The sequence below is a fragment of the Brassica napus genome, chromosome C1 (assembly GCF_020379485.1).
Source record: "Brassica napus cultivar Da-Ae chromosome C1, Da-Ae, whole genome shotgun sequence".
NCBI classification, from domain to species: Eukaryota; Viridiplantae; Streptophyta; class Magnoliopsida; order Brassicales; family Brassicaceae; genus Brassica; species Brassica napus.
Genome location: NC_063444.1, coordinates 46,024,838 through 46,042,885, shown reverse-complemented (window position 1 = coordinate 46,042,885; position 18,048 = coordinate 46,024,838). Strand labels below are relative to the sequence as shown.

The 18,048-nt window shown below is 37.7% G+C and overlaps 3 protein-coding genes across 4 annotated transcripts; 1 reads left to right on the top strand and 2 right to left on the bottom strand.

The window, feature by feature from the left end:
* Window positions 1–1,612: 1,612 nt before the first annotated feature.
* On the bottom strand, window positions 1,613–4,299 carry LOC106426468 (lysine-specific histone demethylase 1 homolog 2). The gene is made up of 2 exons (XM_013867190.3): window positions 2,539–4,299; window positions 1,613–2,456 (listed from the first exon to the last, which is right to left on the bottom strand). Exons 1-2 carry the CDS (start codon window positions 4,055–4,057, stop codon window positions 1,780–1,782), a joined length of 2,196 nt encoding a protein of 731 aa, XP_013722644.1. The 5' UTR covers window positions 4,058–4,299; the 3' UTR covers window positions 1,613–1,779.
* Window positions 4,300–10,771: 6,472 nt separating this feature from the next.
* LOC106426517 (inactive protein kinase SELMODRAFT_444075-like) lies at window positions 10,772–15,185 on the top strand. Of its 2 annotated transcripts, none has more exons than XM_013867232.3 (11): window positions 10,772–11,065; window positions 11,506–11,741; window positions 11,844–12,295; window positions 12,367–12,533; window positions 12,617–12,711; window positions 12,807–13,837; window positions 13,908–14,068; window positions 14,144–14,220; window positions 14,304–14,451; window positions 14,519–14,668; window positions 14,738–15,185. In XM_013867232.3, the coding sequence occupies exons 3-11, from the start codon at window positions 12,106–12,108 to the stop codon at window positions 14,975–14,977; spliced, it is 2,259 nt and encodes a 752-aa protein (XP_013722686.2). In that variant the 5' UTR covers window positions 10,772–11,065; window positions 11,506–11,741; window positions 11,844–12,105; the 3' UTR covers window positions 14,978–15,185. The 2 variants fall into 2 exon arrangements, with proteins under 2 accessions (XP_013722686.2, XP_013722685.2); XM_013867231.3 differs by lacking the exon at window positions 10,772–11,065 and adding an exon at window positions 11,129–11,415.
* Window positions 15,186–15,776: 591 nt separating this feature from the next.
* LOC106426498 (PRA1 family protein F3-like) lies at window positions 15,777–17,800 on the bottom strand. The gene has a single exon (XM_013867213.3). The coding sequence runs from the start codon at window positions 17,709–17,711 to the stop codon at window positions 17,070–17,072; it is 642 nt and encodes a 213-aa protein (XP_013722667.1). The 5' UTR covers window positions 17,712–17,800; the 3' UTR covers window positions 15,777–17,069.
* Between the last annotated feature and the right edge of the window lie 248 nt (window positions 17,801–18,048).

Here is an 18,048-nt window from a genome sequence, read left to right as displayed (position 1 = left end):
ATGGTGCACAAATTACGTATAATAAATCATATATATGTAAATTGCAAGACAACAATCATAAGGTTTGTAGCGTATGCAAACAACATTAACAAGTCAAAGCAGAAACGTCGGACCAGACCGCATACTCAAAAATTATTCCTCTTGGCTAATCAGTACACTAATCAGATTCAAACAATAAACCAAATATTTCATTGATATGGTATAAACTGTATACACTCTCATGTAATATAGATCATGTACATTTTTATGTTCACTAATTTCACTTTCATTACTCTAACATCTTTTATGTATAAGCTTTCTATGTACCACAATACATTCGAGATAGTTCTAGTGGCATGTGTTGGGGTATCTAGTCCTCCTTGCTAACTGGTGAAAGTGTCTCGTTTGAGTAACAATTTATGATGTGCCCTCGTGAGTTTATTTGGTGGCTTAGAAGCAAAGATGCAGAGTTTCCAAACACATTATTTTTTCCGATGTTGATGAATTCAGTGTACAAGATGAAATCCATCGATTTAGATCCTAGTAAATTTTTGGATCTTTTCGACAATTAATTCTCTATTTTAAAGATCGAGTGGGAAGAACTTGAGGTTACAGTTGATGTTTCTTTGAAAGAGGTATAATGTTCTACTATCTGATTCAGACTAATGATGTCGAGTTAATGATTAATGAATGCGAATGATGTTAAGACATCGAGAACGGGTGGCGTCTAGAAAGAGACGATAAGTTAATGATGAGTATCTGAGGGACAGTAGCCTAACATGAGATACCCGCGTGAATTTAATGTTCAAAGCACCGTAAGATCGAGTCATGTCGAGTCGTGGCAGAAGTGGATATTATGACTGCAGGACGGACAGTGTCGGAAGGGGCCAACGGGCTGTAATGTGGATAGTCACTTTATGACCGTAGGCGGAAAGTGCCTGAAGGGACCAACGTGCTGCAATGCGGATAGTCACTTAGGAAGTTGTGGGACGGTTATATAATGTGGGACAGGCCGACACGAGATGGGATGTTCTGTGAGCGAGACATGGGTCGGAGGTTTAGGTTTGCACACAATCGAGTTAACGGACAACAACTCAAAAAATAGACAAATGGGTTTTCAAAATGCAAAACCATCAACAACCTCACGTTTTAACACGTACTCTCAGCCTATCAGTTATTCACCTTCGCAGGAAAACTTGGTGTAGTCTTGCATTGCACAGCTTCCCGGAATGTCCAACAATCCCTCCTTGCTTCTGTTGATAACTCCATTCTTCCAACTATTCTCTGGAAGCAATCTTGTTGTTGAGATTCTTTACAAAGTTTGTCTCCAGAGATCCAGTTTCTGTAACACCTATCCTGAGCCGTAATCCCAAGTAAGATACACTGTTTGGTTTTGCGCTAGGAGTTGCCTTGAAATGTCTGGTAACTTTGAATGCTTGTGGAAAACAAAGCAGTCCACTTTCTGCAAGTAACACACTACTCTCAGCGATGTTAAAGGAAGAGGATCTCGTCTACCCATTCCCCAGCCATTCACTTGCATATTTTCTCAAACTTCGATAAACGACTGAGAATGAAATGGATAGAGAAGCTAACTACTGTACCACAAAGTCAAGAACATACTCAAGACGAAGTATAAACTCAAAGGGAATTGCTATTTTGCCAAGAAACATTGATCCACTATTTCATCATTTGTATACATTGTGCAGTTTAAAAAAAAAAAAAGTCTCCAACAATGACAAACTAATTAAGGCAAGGCATAACCATGTGATGGTGGGGTTAGTGAAGAAACCGAAGAATGTGTTATTGCCTCGCAACGACACGAGTCCTGCTTCTGCCTTTGCGTGCGTTAGCTATCACACTGATCAATGCACCACATGTGTCTAGTACTGCGTTGCCACCCATCAGCTTTGATCCGAGATTATTAACCATATATGTCAATTTGCTTTCATTGCTGCTCTCTCCCACTTCTTGAAGCTTCTGAGCTTGCTCCCATGAAAGGATACTGTAAAGCTGAAGACGATTAGTTGGATCGTCTTCAAAGCTGTCAAAACAAACTCTGACTAATCCAAGTGATTTCGGATCGTCGGTTGATGGGTTAAAGACAAATGACAACTGTCCAGATGCAATGTCGGGTCTTTTGAACAGATCTTCAAGAACATCGCTACTAACTCCACTGTATCTCTGGACAGGCTTCCTCGGGTAACCGCGAGAAACATTCATAACGCGTTGAATCCGAGACGCTTCTCTTAAACCGCTTAGGTAGGCACCGTGCATTGTTGCTGGATGTTGCCTTGTCGTAGCCTCACCAGCGAAGAATAGTCGGTTATTTACACTTTCTGCTAGAATGTCGTAGTCCACGCCTGATGAACCAACCCTTACATGTGAATATGAGCCATATGAGAAAGGATCACTTCCCCATCTAGTGCAAATCGTCTGTATCGGGTCAGGTACAACAACACCTTTAGGACCATATATGCCTGCGGAGATATCAGTCAAATGACATTATTGGTTAGCACTTAGCAGTAAAAATGTTGATGACGTTATTAAATATTTACTTACTTCTGAGTTTTTTCATAACACGGTGAAGTAAAGTAGACGGTTCTGTACACTCGAATCTCTGAGCAGCTTCTCCAGCAACTAAGGCAACTAAAGCAGGGCCACCAGAGACTGTATGGTATGCATAGAAGAGAAAGAACTCTCCTCGGTCGATACTACTATCGTTGAGGCATCCAAACGTGTCCAAATCGTCACCCCAGAACACAGACGGGAACAGCATGGCGACTTTGTTCAGAAGACCAAAACCCAACCTGTCAATGGCAGCTTGTTTCCTTCTAGGCAACTCCGGCTCGAACTTAATACATCTTTTCTTCAACACCCCTAGCGGAACAGTGCAAAGAATCATGTCTCCTTGAAACCTCTGGCTGCCGGAAACGACTTCAACTCCTCTGTCTCCGTACTTGATAGCATCAACTCTTTTCCCATAGAGAATAGGTAACCCTTCAGCTAAGGCGTTTATAAGTCTCCAGTTCCCACCGGCAAGGAAACAATGATCCCCACCCATCTCGTACGGATCATCCTGATCCCAATACGCAGCTGAAAGATTCGAAAGACACCCAGCGTTAGCATATTCCAAGTTAGCAAGGTGCCAATCAAAAAGCTTCCTCTCCTCCGAATCCTTAGCTACACCGTACAAAACCCTGAGAGTCTCCAAGACTTCACCCAACGAAACCTTATTAGCAGCCCCACCCATCATCTCCCTCACTTCAGCAACCTTATCCAGCAGCTTATTAAACCCAAACTCAACATTGGAGTCAACAGCCTTATCAACAACCTCTCCCTCCGAGTTATACAAAGGACAATGGTCTCTCACCTTATGAAGAGGAATAGAAAGCTGCCTCGCGAGAACTCCAAGCGGGTTCGCGTGGAGACCAGTGATCACACTCCCACCAAGCTCAACAGCTGCAAACCTATCCTTCCCTCCCATCTTCTGAGTATAAACTCTCCCTCCAGGACGACTCCTACCTTCCAAGACCACAACTTTAAACCCAAAAGACAAAAGCTGCCTCGCAGCCGCCAAACCAGCAAGTCCAGCACCAACAACAATCACCGAACCTTCACTCCCATCTTCAGGAATGTATCCATTAAACAAAGGCGACACCCCAAAGTTAATGTAACCATTAAACAGCAAGAAATCATAAGCAGCTGAGATCAAATGCTCGCATTCACTACTAACAGACTCTCTAATCCGATCTTTAAGCAGCCAAACCCTAACGTTACTCCTCCACCTCGCGACTATATGGTTTCTAACGACGATGTAATCGTTCTGCTCTTTCCCTCCTAGCTCCCTCACCACGCCAGCGCGAATCTCGTCCTCGAGGAGCTCGTCGATCGGGAAGCCGACGGATAAGGCTATAAGAGCCTCCGTCTCGGTTTCTTTCTCCAGCTGCTGCTTCGTTTTGAACTTCTTCTTCGAGGTTTCGATCGGTTCGTCCATCGCGTTCTCGTCGTAGTTCTTTCTGACTGCTTTTCTCCGTAACGTCCTCCTCGGAGCCGATCCTTCCGACGACGGAGTATCCATTTTCCGGTGGATTCTTCGCTATTCGTTTTCGTGGAGACCTGTTAGCCCTAATCACATCATTGTTTCGCAATCGGGTCTCTTCTACCTCTGATTAGTTAATCGCCTCCGTATAACACGTGCTCGCCGAGTTGGTCGGAGAAATCCGCCGGTGAAATCTCGCAGAACGGGAGGGATTCGCTTTCTCCGATGCTCCGTCGCGATTCTCGAACCTTCGTCGGCGTGATTCCAGAAAAAGAGAGTTATGGGTCTACATAAACATGGGCCTAGACAAATAAAAATCATATAGGCCCATTGGGTTATTACTTAAATACTAATCCGGAGGGTATTGATGTAGTGTGTATCGCGGAGATGGTATAATATACAAGGATACAGTATTTGAAATTTATCAATCACTTTACCCAAGTGGCCTAAAGTTTAAAGATCTAATAGCATCTCCGATATAAAACTCTATTTTTTCCTCCAAAATAGAGTAAAATTGCTTCAACCTTACTTTACTATAGAGTGATGAACAAAAAAAAAATAGATTACTCCATTTATGGAATAAATTTCATTATGAAGTGAGATATGAAATTGGGTTGGAACATTTCTTACTCCATATTCACTTTTACTCCATTTTAGAGGAAAAAATTGAATGCGGATGGAGATGCCCTAAGACTTATTGAACATTATAGAATATTGCAAACATTTATGGTTATGTATGGGGACAATGGCGGATCTAGGAATCCATTTAACAGGGGTCAAAAAAGTTAATATGTGTCATTGGTGGGGTTTGAACTGTGGTTTAGGAGTGTCAAGAGGTGAATTTTTCTAGCAGAACTACATATTTTTTGCTGTTTTTGGGAACATATTATTATTTATAGGAATTTAAGGAATGTGACACCCCATTGCCTCAAGTGGATCCGCCTCTGTACGGGGAGAGCATGTCTATCAAGAATGTCTTACATGTAGAATTGGATGTCTATCCAATTGTCATGGAAATAGCTATATTGTAGAAGTATTGTCTATGAAATTGTTCATTAAGATCACACATAATTGATTATTTGTATATAATAGAAATGAAGATTATATGAAGATGTAATTGACGATTTGACTGATATTAAAAAGGAATATTTTAAAATAGAGTTTTAGTTATTATATAATATAATGTTAAATAAGTTAGCTATATAATTAAATTTTAAGATAAAAATAGAATTTGAACTAATTAAAAGACGACAAATGTTTTGTAGTATCTCATGAGTATTTTATGAGAACCTTTCTTCATTTTCTTTCATATTTTCATATTTTGTTTAAATTTTGAGATACTCTTTATTGAGATAGAGGAAGATATGTTACATGTCACTATTGAAACCAAAGCAGCCCATACACAAAGTGGTGTAATGTTGAAGGTAAAGTGGACGTGAGAATTTAATGTAACGTAGGGACAGTGTCATTATCTCTCTATTTCATCACATTATGGAAAAATTGACATTTCTCCCCGATTCATATTTGTATATATCTCACATGGCCTTTCCACATCTCTCTACTCACATGTCATTTATTTTGTGATCCACATGCTGGGATCAATCAGACATATAAAGATCTTACACTTATCCATACAGAAAGTAACAAAACTGTAATAAAACAATGGTTAAAACTAGCTCCGTGACTGTGATTAGAACATAGGATTGATATAATCATGTATGTTCATGCGCCTACACGCATAGATCGTATATGATGATTGGATCAGGTGTGTCTATGCCGGTACCTGTATAAAGTGTAATTATGATATACCGTGCTGAAGTTGAATATATACTTGTAATGATTGTTGAATAAGATACCTTTTTCATGCTAATAATTGTATACTTTCGAGCTGCATGGGTAAGAAAATGTAGTTGCGGCAAGTAATAGCTCGAAAATGGCATGTAGTGGACCCCCATGTTCTTTATTCCTACAGTAGTTTTACATCATGATCTATACACCTGGCCAGTTAAAATATTTGTGTGTGTATAATGACGCAGATTGAACCATATTGCTATGATAAAATTGTTGTTTCAGTCTGATACTCCATCCATTTTTTAATATAAATTATTAATTTAATATAAATTATTAATTTTTTATATTTTTTAAACAAAAATATCATTAATTATTTAATAACCACAAATCAACTAATAATAAAATAGAAAATATATTATCATTGGTTATATAACATTAAATGTTAATAAATTTTACAAAAGAAAAACGAAAACATCATATAATTTGAAACATAAATTTTTTTCTAAAACGACTTATATTAAAAAACGGAAGGAGTATTAATTACACTACTTTTATTTATTGGTTTTTTACTCAAAATGATAATAAATGTATTTAATTCAACCTTTTCCTCGGACAACCCACTAGTAAAATTAACATGCAACTCGAAAAAGAAGAAAAAAAAAACACGGTTTTAATGACGGCAGAGACAATTCATTGTATCAGTGTCATTATGAAAAGTGAAAACACACACAATTGGAGGTATAACATATGTCATATGTTACGAGCTAAGCGATTACATTTAGGGTCATTGCCTCTAAACATTGTTGTAGGACCGATTAATTAAGTATACGTATAATATAGTAACGATTGCGACCATACAATGCCCTATGAAAACGTGATGTAATTTCTTAATCAAAAGTGCCCCGCACGATGTACTCTATATCAGATTTAACCATATTAAAACAATCTCTATGTCACTAGACAAAAATATCACCGCACAGAGTATCAAACTTCCGTTACTTTATTCTATGTCATTCAAAAAGAAGTTGAGAAGAAGGCGAGTTCATGATGGTTCTGTTAACATCCTTGAAATAGCCAACCTCAAACTACGTAAAGAAGTTGTAAACATAAATGCTTTTACTATATTTTTGAGTAATCACCAGCGACTAATTAACATGAGATAAATGAAGTTAAATGTCTTTGCATACATCATGCCGGCACCTACCCCGAGCTAAAAAAGAGTCACTAAACGTTGAGTTTTTGTAGATATAAATATATTTTTGCTTCTTAAGAATTCTTAATTCATGGCATCAATTCAGACCACCCGTCTGCTTATCTCATCACTGCTTAATTCATGAGAAATACTAGTATTATACTATAACCTACAATAGTTGTTGATCCAAAAAAAAAATATTATAATATATAGTAGTTAATATGTGGGTGGCAGTGTGACAGGAGGACACTGATTGAAGCAATGACGGCATTGGCAGCCGTTGATGATGTCCCGTGACGGTGATAGAGCTACGTCAAAGGACGTCTCTGGGACATACATAAAAAAGCATGAACGATACAAAACTAATCCTCTCAGCTAATAAAAGATTAATCAGATTCAAACAAGAAACTGAACACTGAAATATCTTCTCAAAAGCATTTGGAGTCCAAAAAGGTATTTAACATGTTCCCACCCATAAATCATTAGAATGATGAATTATAATTCATTTCTAGAGATATCGTGGGATCATGCGTAGTGGAAGTTTTATGTTATAGTAGAGGACCACATGATCTGAAGATTTTTTTAATTTATTTGAAAATTTTGTAAGAAGGAAAATAATGAAATTAGAGAGATAATGATTAGAGGGATGGTGTGGCTTGGACGGACCCACGATGGTTTACTACATGACACCCGAGCCCTGAACTACCTGTGATTGTGCTCTGTTCTATACTTACACATATAAGCTGGACCATTTGGTCCACTTCCTCTTTATTTTGTGGCTTACACAACAGTATAAAGTGTTAATTAACTTGATTATTGTCTAGTTAACCCGATCCGGTTAATTCCTCCTTTATTTTGAATTCATGCAAAGTCAATCACGGTTCTCCTTTTTTTAAGGAACTTGTTTAGTACTTTTTCTCAAATAAAATTTTTTGCTTCGTTTAGTTTCGAACGGTTTGTTTATAATGATGTACTATTGTATCTTATGATTAACGTAATTAATTATATATTTTCTAATGAAACTTTCGAAATTTTAATTAGAGTGTCGGCTGTCTACGTTCTTAATGACGTTCAATTCGTTTTCCGAGGTTTTGTTTGTCATCGTGAGGGTATTAAGGAGATCTAAAGATATGGTCACAACTCACAAGGCTACAAAAATTTAAATTCAAACTAAAGAGTTGTTACATGTATATATGTAGTAGTATATACTAACTTCTTCTGATAAAGGAGAAAAGGGATATAGAACCAAAATAAGTATCTTCAAGTTCAAGCAATTTTCGAATTAAGCAATCTCAAATTCATGTTACCGGTAACATATTTTCTTATCAATATCTTGAGTATATAAATGGTAGCGAAACTGTTTTTTAACGGACCCTTTCTAGTGATGTTTTCAAGTCTATTCAACTTTTGGCTTTTTTGTTTTTATATATAATAACTAGATAAATCTCTACACGTAAAACATGTTTTGGAAATATTTCTGTTGGGGATTAGTTTATGACTAAAACCCGCATAAAAAGAAGCTTTATTTATTTTCATTTACAGAATTTGAGTTTTTTTAACTTTTGAGATTGTAAGCCTTTCATTCAAATTGGGACCAATAAAGATCTAAAGACTTCCCAAAAGGATAAAACTAATTGGGAGGACCAATTATGTGGAAAGACCAAATACAACGGCCTCTTATGAGATTTTAAAAGACTTAAATAATATATCTCTAACCAAATTGAATAAGAAGAATAATCATCTAACCAGTTGAATTAATAAAGTAGAAAATCATATTATTAGGGAAGTTTCAAATTCTACATTTTTATTATTGTTTTAGTTTGAGATTAGTATTTATTTATTGTTAATGCTATAAAATCCATTCTCGTAATGCAGCACTGTACCCAAACAGGAACTAGTAAAACTAAGAATAAGTGTATTTAAAGGTAACTAGTAGAATTGGAAATCATAACTTTTAGCTGAAATCATTCAAAGATTCAAATTTGATCAGATTATTATAATACTCCTCCTTCAGTTTCATATTGTAAGTAGTTTTAGGAAATATTTTTGTTTCAAAATGTAATAGTTTTCATATTTCTAGGTAATTTTTACATTTATTAAATATAGTGTGACCAATCAAATTAAATAGACTTATTTTTTATTGGTTAAATTATATCTAACTTATTTATTATAATATACTTTTTAAAAACATAATAATTTTTTTAATTTTCGTGTTTTTAGCCAAAACTAGTTATATTATGAAACGGAGAGAGTAGATTATTTACTTTTTAAAGACAAACATTTTTTTTTGGTGAAATCATGAAAAAAAAGGTGAGAAAGCATTGGAAAAGAGAGACAATATAAGTAAATAAGCAGAGAGAGAGAGATGTTCATGATTAGAAGGACTAGAAAGATAGCAGGGAAATCGGCTAATTCATATATCAACAAGGTCCAGCGGTTCCGATCAGTACATAAACATGTAAGCTGTGCAAATACATACACCAACACGCAGATAATTAAATTTTCATACATGAACTAACAAAATTCGGGTTTTTCATACATTGACCAATTAACCGTCAGTCAAAAGTGACGGAATATGAGATGTATGTTATGTATCGCTTATATGTCAATAAAAAATATTAGGTGGCTTTTTCATTTTAAATAATAATTAAAAATCCTTTATTTAGGTAGAAGGGGATATCGAACCCGGGTTGAAATGGCATATAATCTTCGAGCTAAACCAATATGCCAAGCGTGATCTATTGTTCTACTCACCTATTATTTCCTATTTATCTCCAATAGATATTTTATTCAGATTCTCCATCTTCTTCATCTTTATGTGTCTGTAATTATCATCCAAACAAAAAAAAAAAAAAAACAAAAACAAAAACAGTTTAATTGATTCAGACGTTTCATCTTCTTCTTCCATGTTTGTCTCATCATTCAAACAAAACCAATAAATCAAGTCGTCTGGAAAATAATCGATGAAAGATGCTTAATTAATTCTCGTGTTCAGAATTTAAAGAGATTTAACTCTTTTTTGTTTTTTTTTGAAATTCGTATTTGCTTGCAACATATGTGTCTTGCTTATTTACCAGTTTAAATGAATTATTTTTGTTTGTTCTATAGAGAACAGTAGATCTTTTTATTTATTTTTTTGAAAAAAGAACAGTAGATCTTATGTGACTCAAATAAGCTTCGTTATAGGATCTTGCTTATTTGTAAGTATTTTGTATAGATTTACACTTTAAAGCATCACATAGTTCAAATCCCATGAAATAATTATTCTCGTTTCTTCCATAGAAACTGTACATAGTAGTTTTAACACTAGCGTAGATGTTACTGATATACTGAGGACTTTTTTTGTTTGGATGATAATTACAGACGCAAGAAGAGGAAGAAGAAGATAGATAATGTGAATTAAATATCTATAAGAGATATATAGGCGATAATAGGTACTTAAACAATATATTGGGCTTGGCATATTGGATTAGTTCGGAGTTGAATGGTTTCTGTGAACCCGAGTTCCCTCCTGTGTACCTAACCAAATTTTTTTTTTAATTGAAAAAACCACGTAAGCAATATATAACAGCCAGCTCGGATTCTGTCTCTTTTGACTAACGGTTATTTAGTCAATGTATGTAAAACCCGATTTTTTTAGTTCATGTATTAAATTTGAATTATCTGCGTGTTGATGTATGTATTTGCACAGCTTACGTGTTCATGTATTGATCGGGACCGCTGGACTTTGTTGATGTATGAATTAGCCGATTTCCTAAAGATACTAACTTTGTTGTTACTAGAGAGAGAGAGTCACATATCAAAACATAAGTAGAGCCTAGAGAGACTAGCTTTAGCCTAGACAAGGAAAAACCCAAATAAATAGCTGTCTTAACAAAAAAAAAAAAATTATTTCTTGTTTGTATCTCCAGGAAGCAAAAGCAATTGGATTTTTATCTGCATTCTCTCTAGTATTGTGTGTTTCTGTGAAAGCCGTGATTTGATTGTGAAAGGAGAAAGAAGAAGAAGGAAGCTTGAAGAGTGAAGACAGAGGAAATCAATTGGCGAAACCAATGCTTCTTCTGGTAATATCATTTTCTCCTTATAATGTTGTCTTCTTCTTTTCGTCTCGTCTCACTCTCTCTCTCTCTCTCCCTTTTACCCTTCTTTGGTTGATTCGTTTTCATGGCAGTGAAATTCATGAAATAGCTTTAGCTTGTCAATTTTTTCTTTTCTGTCTCGTAATAATTATTAATTATTAATCTCCTCCTTCCCTCTGGCAGTTTGCGATAATTAATTAAATAACTATATATATATATACGTATATGTAATGTATCTATTTATTAATCGCAATGGTTTGTGGTTTTCATTTTTCATTCTCACGAAATTCGTTTTCTAAATCTTCGGTCAAACGTTATTGTTGAAGCAGATTGAGGTTTTAATCTCTTTATTTTATTCAGAGTTTTCTCCTCTTTGATTCATCAATCACAATCTCTATCGTTTTACTCTTTTTGTGTATTTGCAGGTGGGATTTTGAAATTAGGACAGCTTTTGAGCGAGGAATCTTCTCGTGTGTCTTGTCTGCTGAAGAGGATTTCACCTCTTTTTGTTCCTTAGTTTGTGGGTTGTCAGATCCAAAAACCTCAAGAAGCTTTGACTCACTGATTTGACAAAAAAAAAAGAGAATTAAGATTCATAAAAAAAAAAGAGGAAGCAAAAGGGTCCTTGGTAGTGTGATTGGATTGGATTCTGAGTGGAGAGGTATCTATTTGGTTGCTTTTTGCTTTATTATTAGGCACTTTTTTTTTAGTTTTCTTGGGAGATTCTTGAATCTTCTTTGTGTACTGTGTTGTTCTTTTCAAGTTTCATTGGAAGAGGGAGAAGAAGAAGAAACGCAGAGACAAGTCTGTGAGTTTTGTACTCATCTGCAATTAATAATCAAGGGGGGAGAGAGTCTTTGCTTCTTGTCTTGATCTCCACCTTGGTGGTGGGGGCAAAGCAGCTAAATAATGCAAACCTAAAAAAGTCCTCGCTTCTTTGTTATCTCTCCAACAAAAAAAGTACAAGTTCCTCTGAGGATTGTGTTTATAAAGAGAGGTTCAAGAAACTTTTCTTCTCTTGTTAAATGAGTCGTCTACAGAAGCGAGGGAAGCAGGAGAAGCCTGTAGTGGTATCTGATGGTGCTGAAAAGGTTATTGTTGCTGTCAAAGCCTCTAGAGAGATTCCAAAGACGGCTTTGATTTGGGCTTTGACTCATGTTGCTCAGCCTGGGGATTGCATCACGCTCATTGTTGTTGTCCCTTCTCAAAACTCCGGTACTTTTCTTGCCCACTCTCCTTGTCTCTCTGTTTACTCTTATCTCATTTAGTTTCTGATGAATGTGTAGGAAGGAAACTGTGGGGTTTCACTAAGAGCTTCCCTATGTTTGCTGGGGATTGTGCAAGTGGTCATAGGAAACCACATTCTGAAGCACTTCCGGAGATCAAGAGTGATCTCACTGACACTTGTTCACAAATGATTCTCCAGCTTCATGATGTCTATGATCCCAATAAGGTTTGTTCTCTAGGCTATAATGATCTTGTAGTAGCATCACATCTTTCTCATATTTTGTTGTTATTGTTTTGTGATTACTTTAGATAAATGTCAAGATTAAGATTGTTTCTGGCTCTCCCTGCGGAGCTGTTGCTGCTGAGGCCAAGAAAGCCCAAGCAAGCTGGGTAGTACTAGACAAGTAATAATAATCTCTTCTTCCATTTTAGTTTTGTGAACATTATATGAGTTAAAATCTCTTAATGATGGTGCTTTGCTGTGTGGTTTGTTTTAAAGGCACCTCAAGAACGAAGAGAAACGGTGTATGGATGAATTGCAATGCAACATTGTGGTGATGAAGCGTTCTCAGGCAAAAGTCCTGCGCTTAAACTTGGTTGGATCGCCTAAGAAGGGTGCTGAGAAAGAGTCTCCTCTACCAATAAGACCTGAAGCAGCATCTGAAAAGCACAAAAACAACACAAAGGGATCGTCAGATTCCGACAGAGGACTACCTGTAACTCCAACCAGCAGCCCTGAGCTGGGGACACCATTCACAAGCACAGAACCCGGGACTTCATCAGTGTCCAGCTCTGACCCGGGAACCTCACCGTTTTTCACTTTGGGAATGAGTGGATACATGAAGAAAGATGGAGCACTGGTCATCAAGGAGAACGATGACTCCGGTTCCGAAACAGAGAGTGAAAGCCAGTCACTACCGTCAACGAGTAAGAGATTCCAGCCGTGGATATCAGAGTACATCGGCGCACATCGCCATTCATCCCTAGACGCTGAGGAAAGCCTATGGAAAAATGACGACAGGGCTCAGATAACCACCACAAAGGCTTTGCTTGAGAAGTTCACTAAACTAGACGTAGAAGCTGGGCTGTCCTCTAGCCGGAGGATGGAGCTTGAGTTCAGTGGAAGCGTAAGAGACGCGATATCACTCTCACGAAACGCTCCTCCTGGCCCGCCTCCTCTCTGTTCTATCTGCCAGCACAAGGCGCCGGTGTTTGGGAAACCGCCAAGGGTGTTTTCATACGCTGAGCTAGAGATTGCAACGGGTGGGTTCTCGCAGGCTAACTTCTTGGCTGAAGGTGGGTATGGATCTGTTCACCGTGGTGTACTACCGGAAGGTCAGGTGGTTGCGGTAAAGCAACATAAACTGGCGAGTTCTCAGGGAGATGTAGAGTTTTGCTCTGAAGTGGAAGTTCTCAGCTGTGCTCAGCATAGAAACGTTGTTATGTTGATTGGTTTCTGCATTGAAGACAGCAGACGGCTCTTGGTTTATGAGTATATATGCAATGGTTCACTTGACTCACATCTATACGGTAATGATGATGCCTAAGATTTATTTGAGCTTTTTGTAATGTTTGCTCAGTATCAAAAGCTCTTATACAGGTCGCCAAAGGGAGACACTGGAATGGCCAGCACGGCAAAAGATCGCAGTTGGAGCTGCGAGAGGGTTACGGTATCTTCACGAAGAGTGCAGAGTTGGTTGTATTGTCCATAGAGACATGCGTCCTAACAACATCCTCATCACTCATGATAATGAGCCACTGGTATATATATATATATAAATGGCCTTTGCTTGTTCAGTGTAACAACACATGTTGTCTCATATGTTATTCTATCAGGTTGGAGACTTTGGTCTAGCGAGATGGCAGCCTGATGGGGAACTTGGTGTAGAGACACGAGTGATTGGAACATTCGGGTGAGACAACAACTAAAGCTTATCATTGTCTTCACTGAAACTTGAAAATTTGCTAAAGGAATGTTATTTTGGTGGGTGTGCAGCTATTTAGCTCCAGAGTATGCTGAAAGCGGACAGATCACAGAGAAAGCGGATGTCTACTCGTTTGGGGTTGTTCTAGCTGAGCTAGTCACTGGACGCAAAGCCATTGATATCACCAGGCCTAAAGGCCAGCAATGCCTCACTGAATGGGTAATGAGTTCACATATCTTAGTTATCACCAAAGCAATAGTACTGATGCTCGTTGTTTTGATCTCAGGCACGTCCGCTACTGGAAGATTATGCAGTGGATGAACTTATCGATCCGAGGCTTGGGGACCGGTTTGTAGAAAGTGAGGTCATTTGTATGCTTCATGCAGCTTCTTTGTGTATACGTAGAGACCCGCATTTGAGGCCACGCATGTCTCAGGTAATCCAAAACTAACCACTCTTCAGCTCAGGATGATTCAAACTAAATATTGTCTGGTCAATGATGAAGGTGTTACGTATACTGGAAGGAGATATGATAGTGGATGGGAACTACGGTTCAACTCCAGGCTCAGACGCAGGCAACAGAAGTGGGAGGTTCTGGGCGGAACATTACAGCGGCCAGCTAACGAAAGATGGGTATGGGTCGGGTAGGTTCAGTGAAAGGATGTCTGTTGAAACGCCAAGACTAGCTTTACGTGAGAGGGAAAGAGGTCAGAGGTTGGAACTAAACCACAACAAGCAATACTAAAGAGTAAGAGAGCTATCTGAGTAAAATCACATAACTGTGTCTTGAGAAAAGTTTAGTAATGTGGTCCAAAGCTGGCAAGAAAGCTTTTCTGACCCTTTTTGTTTGTATAGTGGGCAAGATGCAAAAGAAAAGTTGCTATATGTCTTATCAAGGAGTTTGAATTTTTTTTTTGGCAAAAGAAATTAGTAAAAAAAGAACAACACAACAAGATACCTTTTTCTTCTTTTGAAATTGAATTATTGGTTCTGAAAGAATTGTTCTGAAGTGTGGACACAGAGCAGGAACATGAGGAAACAAAAACAGGGGGGGGGGGGGGGGGGGGGGGGGCTTTTCCTAACTCACACGACATTGGTAAGTCTTTGCAAATGTAATAATGATGCATGAGAGAGAAGTCAGCTATATGATGAATCTGACTTGCCTGTCAATACAGTTATGCATTGGGTCCTGATGTAGCAGTGATTAAATGATGTTCAGTGGACCATGACAAGATCTAGAAGACAAAGAACTTTTTGATTCTGTCCAAAATCTAACATAATATTTTAGAGATGTTAATAGTAAATATATAAATATACTAATATATATGTCAGCATGACTAGTAAGTGGAGATTTAAATAAGAAAATACAACTCTCATTTGCTTATGAGTCTCAACACTGTTCTCATAAGAGAATTGAGGATTTTAGTGGTTAATAGAATCTTCTACTGTTTTCCTCATATTGGGTCTCGCATATCTGGAAGAACCAAGAACCAGCTAGAGCGTGAGATTGGGTTAGCTCTGATAGCCATTTGAGTGTAATATTCTAACAAATGTGATATATCATTGTAATTGGAAAATGTAAGAGAAGAAAAATACTCTACTCTATAGGCATGCCGCCTCGGCCAGAAGACGATAAGAGGTTGCCTTGAAGGCCAGTGGCGGATCTAGCTTTCTATACAAAACAAATTTTATGTATATTTTAGTGGGGTCAGCTGACCCCCCTGTGCCCTTAATGGATCCGCCCCTGTTGAAGGCCATTCATGACATCTGTAGCTTGTTAGATTTCCTGTAACCAGTGAGAGTAAGTATATATCTATGTAATTTTGTTCTTATGAACTCTGCAAGGCAAAAACGATGATGAAATGTTAAGAAATATACAAATGCAACAAAAAGCTGTTGCATACTATTACTTACCCTAGCAAGTGGTTTAAATATTTGATTTGATTTGTGCTTACACTAGCTGATGGTGCTTTTTCATCTGGATCAGAGTCCGCTTTGTTGTATAAGTTAGCAAGGGAAATCAATATACTAGATTGTCTGCCTATCTGTTTTTCATAGAGGACTACAAAAAATCAAGCTTCTAAATGTATTATTCCAACCTTTTAGCATCACCGTTATCCTTTGGAGAATAGCTACAACTTCCAGGTTCCTTCGCCTCATCAGGATCGCTTTTCCCCTACATGTATCAAAAGATCAAGCAGAAATTATGAGATAAAGATTGTTACAAGGTAATCAGAACATTTTACCTTCATCATTTTACCTTCATCACTCTGGTCGTCCTAATATTTAGATGGTTCCTTGTTTATGTTATCGATCACAATATAAGCCCCACTCCCTGCAAGACTCAAAACGGTTTTATTACTCGATATCGAGGACATAGTAAAGTAAGTACATATATATATATATACATGGCCTTTCTTTATTTCTTTATAGAGTTTGATACTCCTATATGTTGATGTCACACCCTGGAAACAATCAAAATACAATAAATTCAACCCACGAACGATCATCGGTAGATGATGTAACGACATTTTAATATAATAAAATTAAGATGTAACGACAAATTGCATGACCAAGTCGACCAAAGTGAAAATGGGACTTTTTCTATACTTTCAAATTTCAATTCAACCAAAGACACGTAATTGTTTTTTCAGTTTAATTTCTCTATTAATTAATATCCCTTAAAATGGGTGGACAAGATCGGAGATTGCAGAACAAAAGTTCGCCGGAAAAAAAAATGAAAAACAAAACAGGAGACGTTTGAATGTATATAAGTCTGTCTATACGTTCGGCCAATCAATCATACCAAACTCTAAACTCGTAACGTCCCTAAACCCTTAACCAAAGCTGAAGTACAAATTAAAGAGAGCGAACATGACATGGAAACGGAGTGAGCTCCAATAAGTCTCAGTCCTCGTCGCCGCCTCTTCATCCAAGAATAGATCATCCGTCTTCCTAACCACCGTATGGATCAAGATCGGAACATATACGATCACCAACGGCCAACCGTAGATCACGTACGTTGCGTTGGTCACGACGAGAAGAGCCATGGTTAACAAAAACAAGCAAGTCTTGACGATCCGAATCATCTGATCACTGATCTGACAACAGAACAGCTTGATCGGCTCTTCGTCCTCCTGGAGGTAATAAAGTAAGATATAGATGGAAACCAACATGGTGAAGGCGATGAGCGAGAACGGATGCTTGATAAGACTGCCGAAGATGGCTATCAAGATGTTGATGGAAAAGAAGATCCCGTAGTTCGTGCGGAAGTAGTTGTAGTTCGTTTTGAACCTGGAGGAAGCATCGGAGACGCCGTGAGGAAGTCCCATGGAGTGGAAGTCGAACATCACTCCCCAAGGACGACGGGGCATGGCGCACGCGGTGCATTGGTTGTTGTCGCTTGATAGAGACTCGACATCCACCACCGGTGACGGCGATGTATGAGACGAGGTTTGAATCGCGCCATAGTTTGTCATTTATTATTGTGCGGAAGATTTGAATAGAAGAAGAGAACGGAAAATAATGAGAAACTATTCTTAATTTATAAACTGGGTATATAACTATGGGTTTTCTACAAAAAAACCCTCAATGTGGTTTTTTTTTGCAAATTAATCCGCAAACTCAAAAACCCACGGGTCAACCCTCCAAGTGCCAGTCAAACCGCAATATAACCCTCGGCCATATTTATGTGTATTTGACTGTGTATAATTTTAACATTTTTTCAATACTAGGTCATTTTGGCGCTAATTTTTTAATGAAAAAAATTTGTTGAACCCCACCTTCATTGTGCATTTACGCAAGCTCCCATGTCCG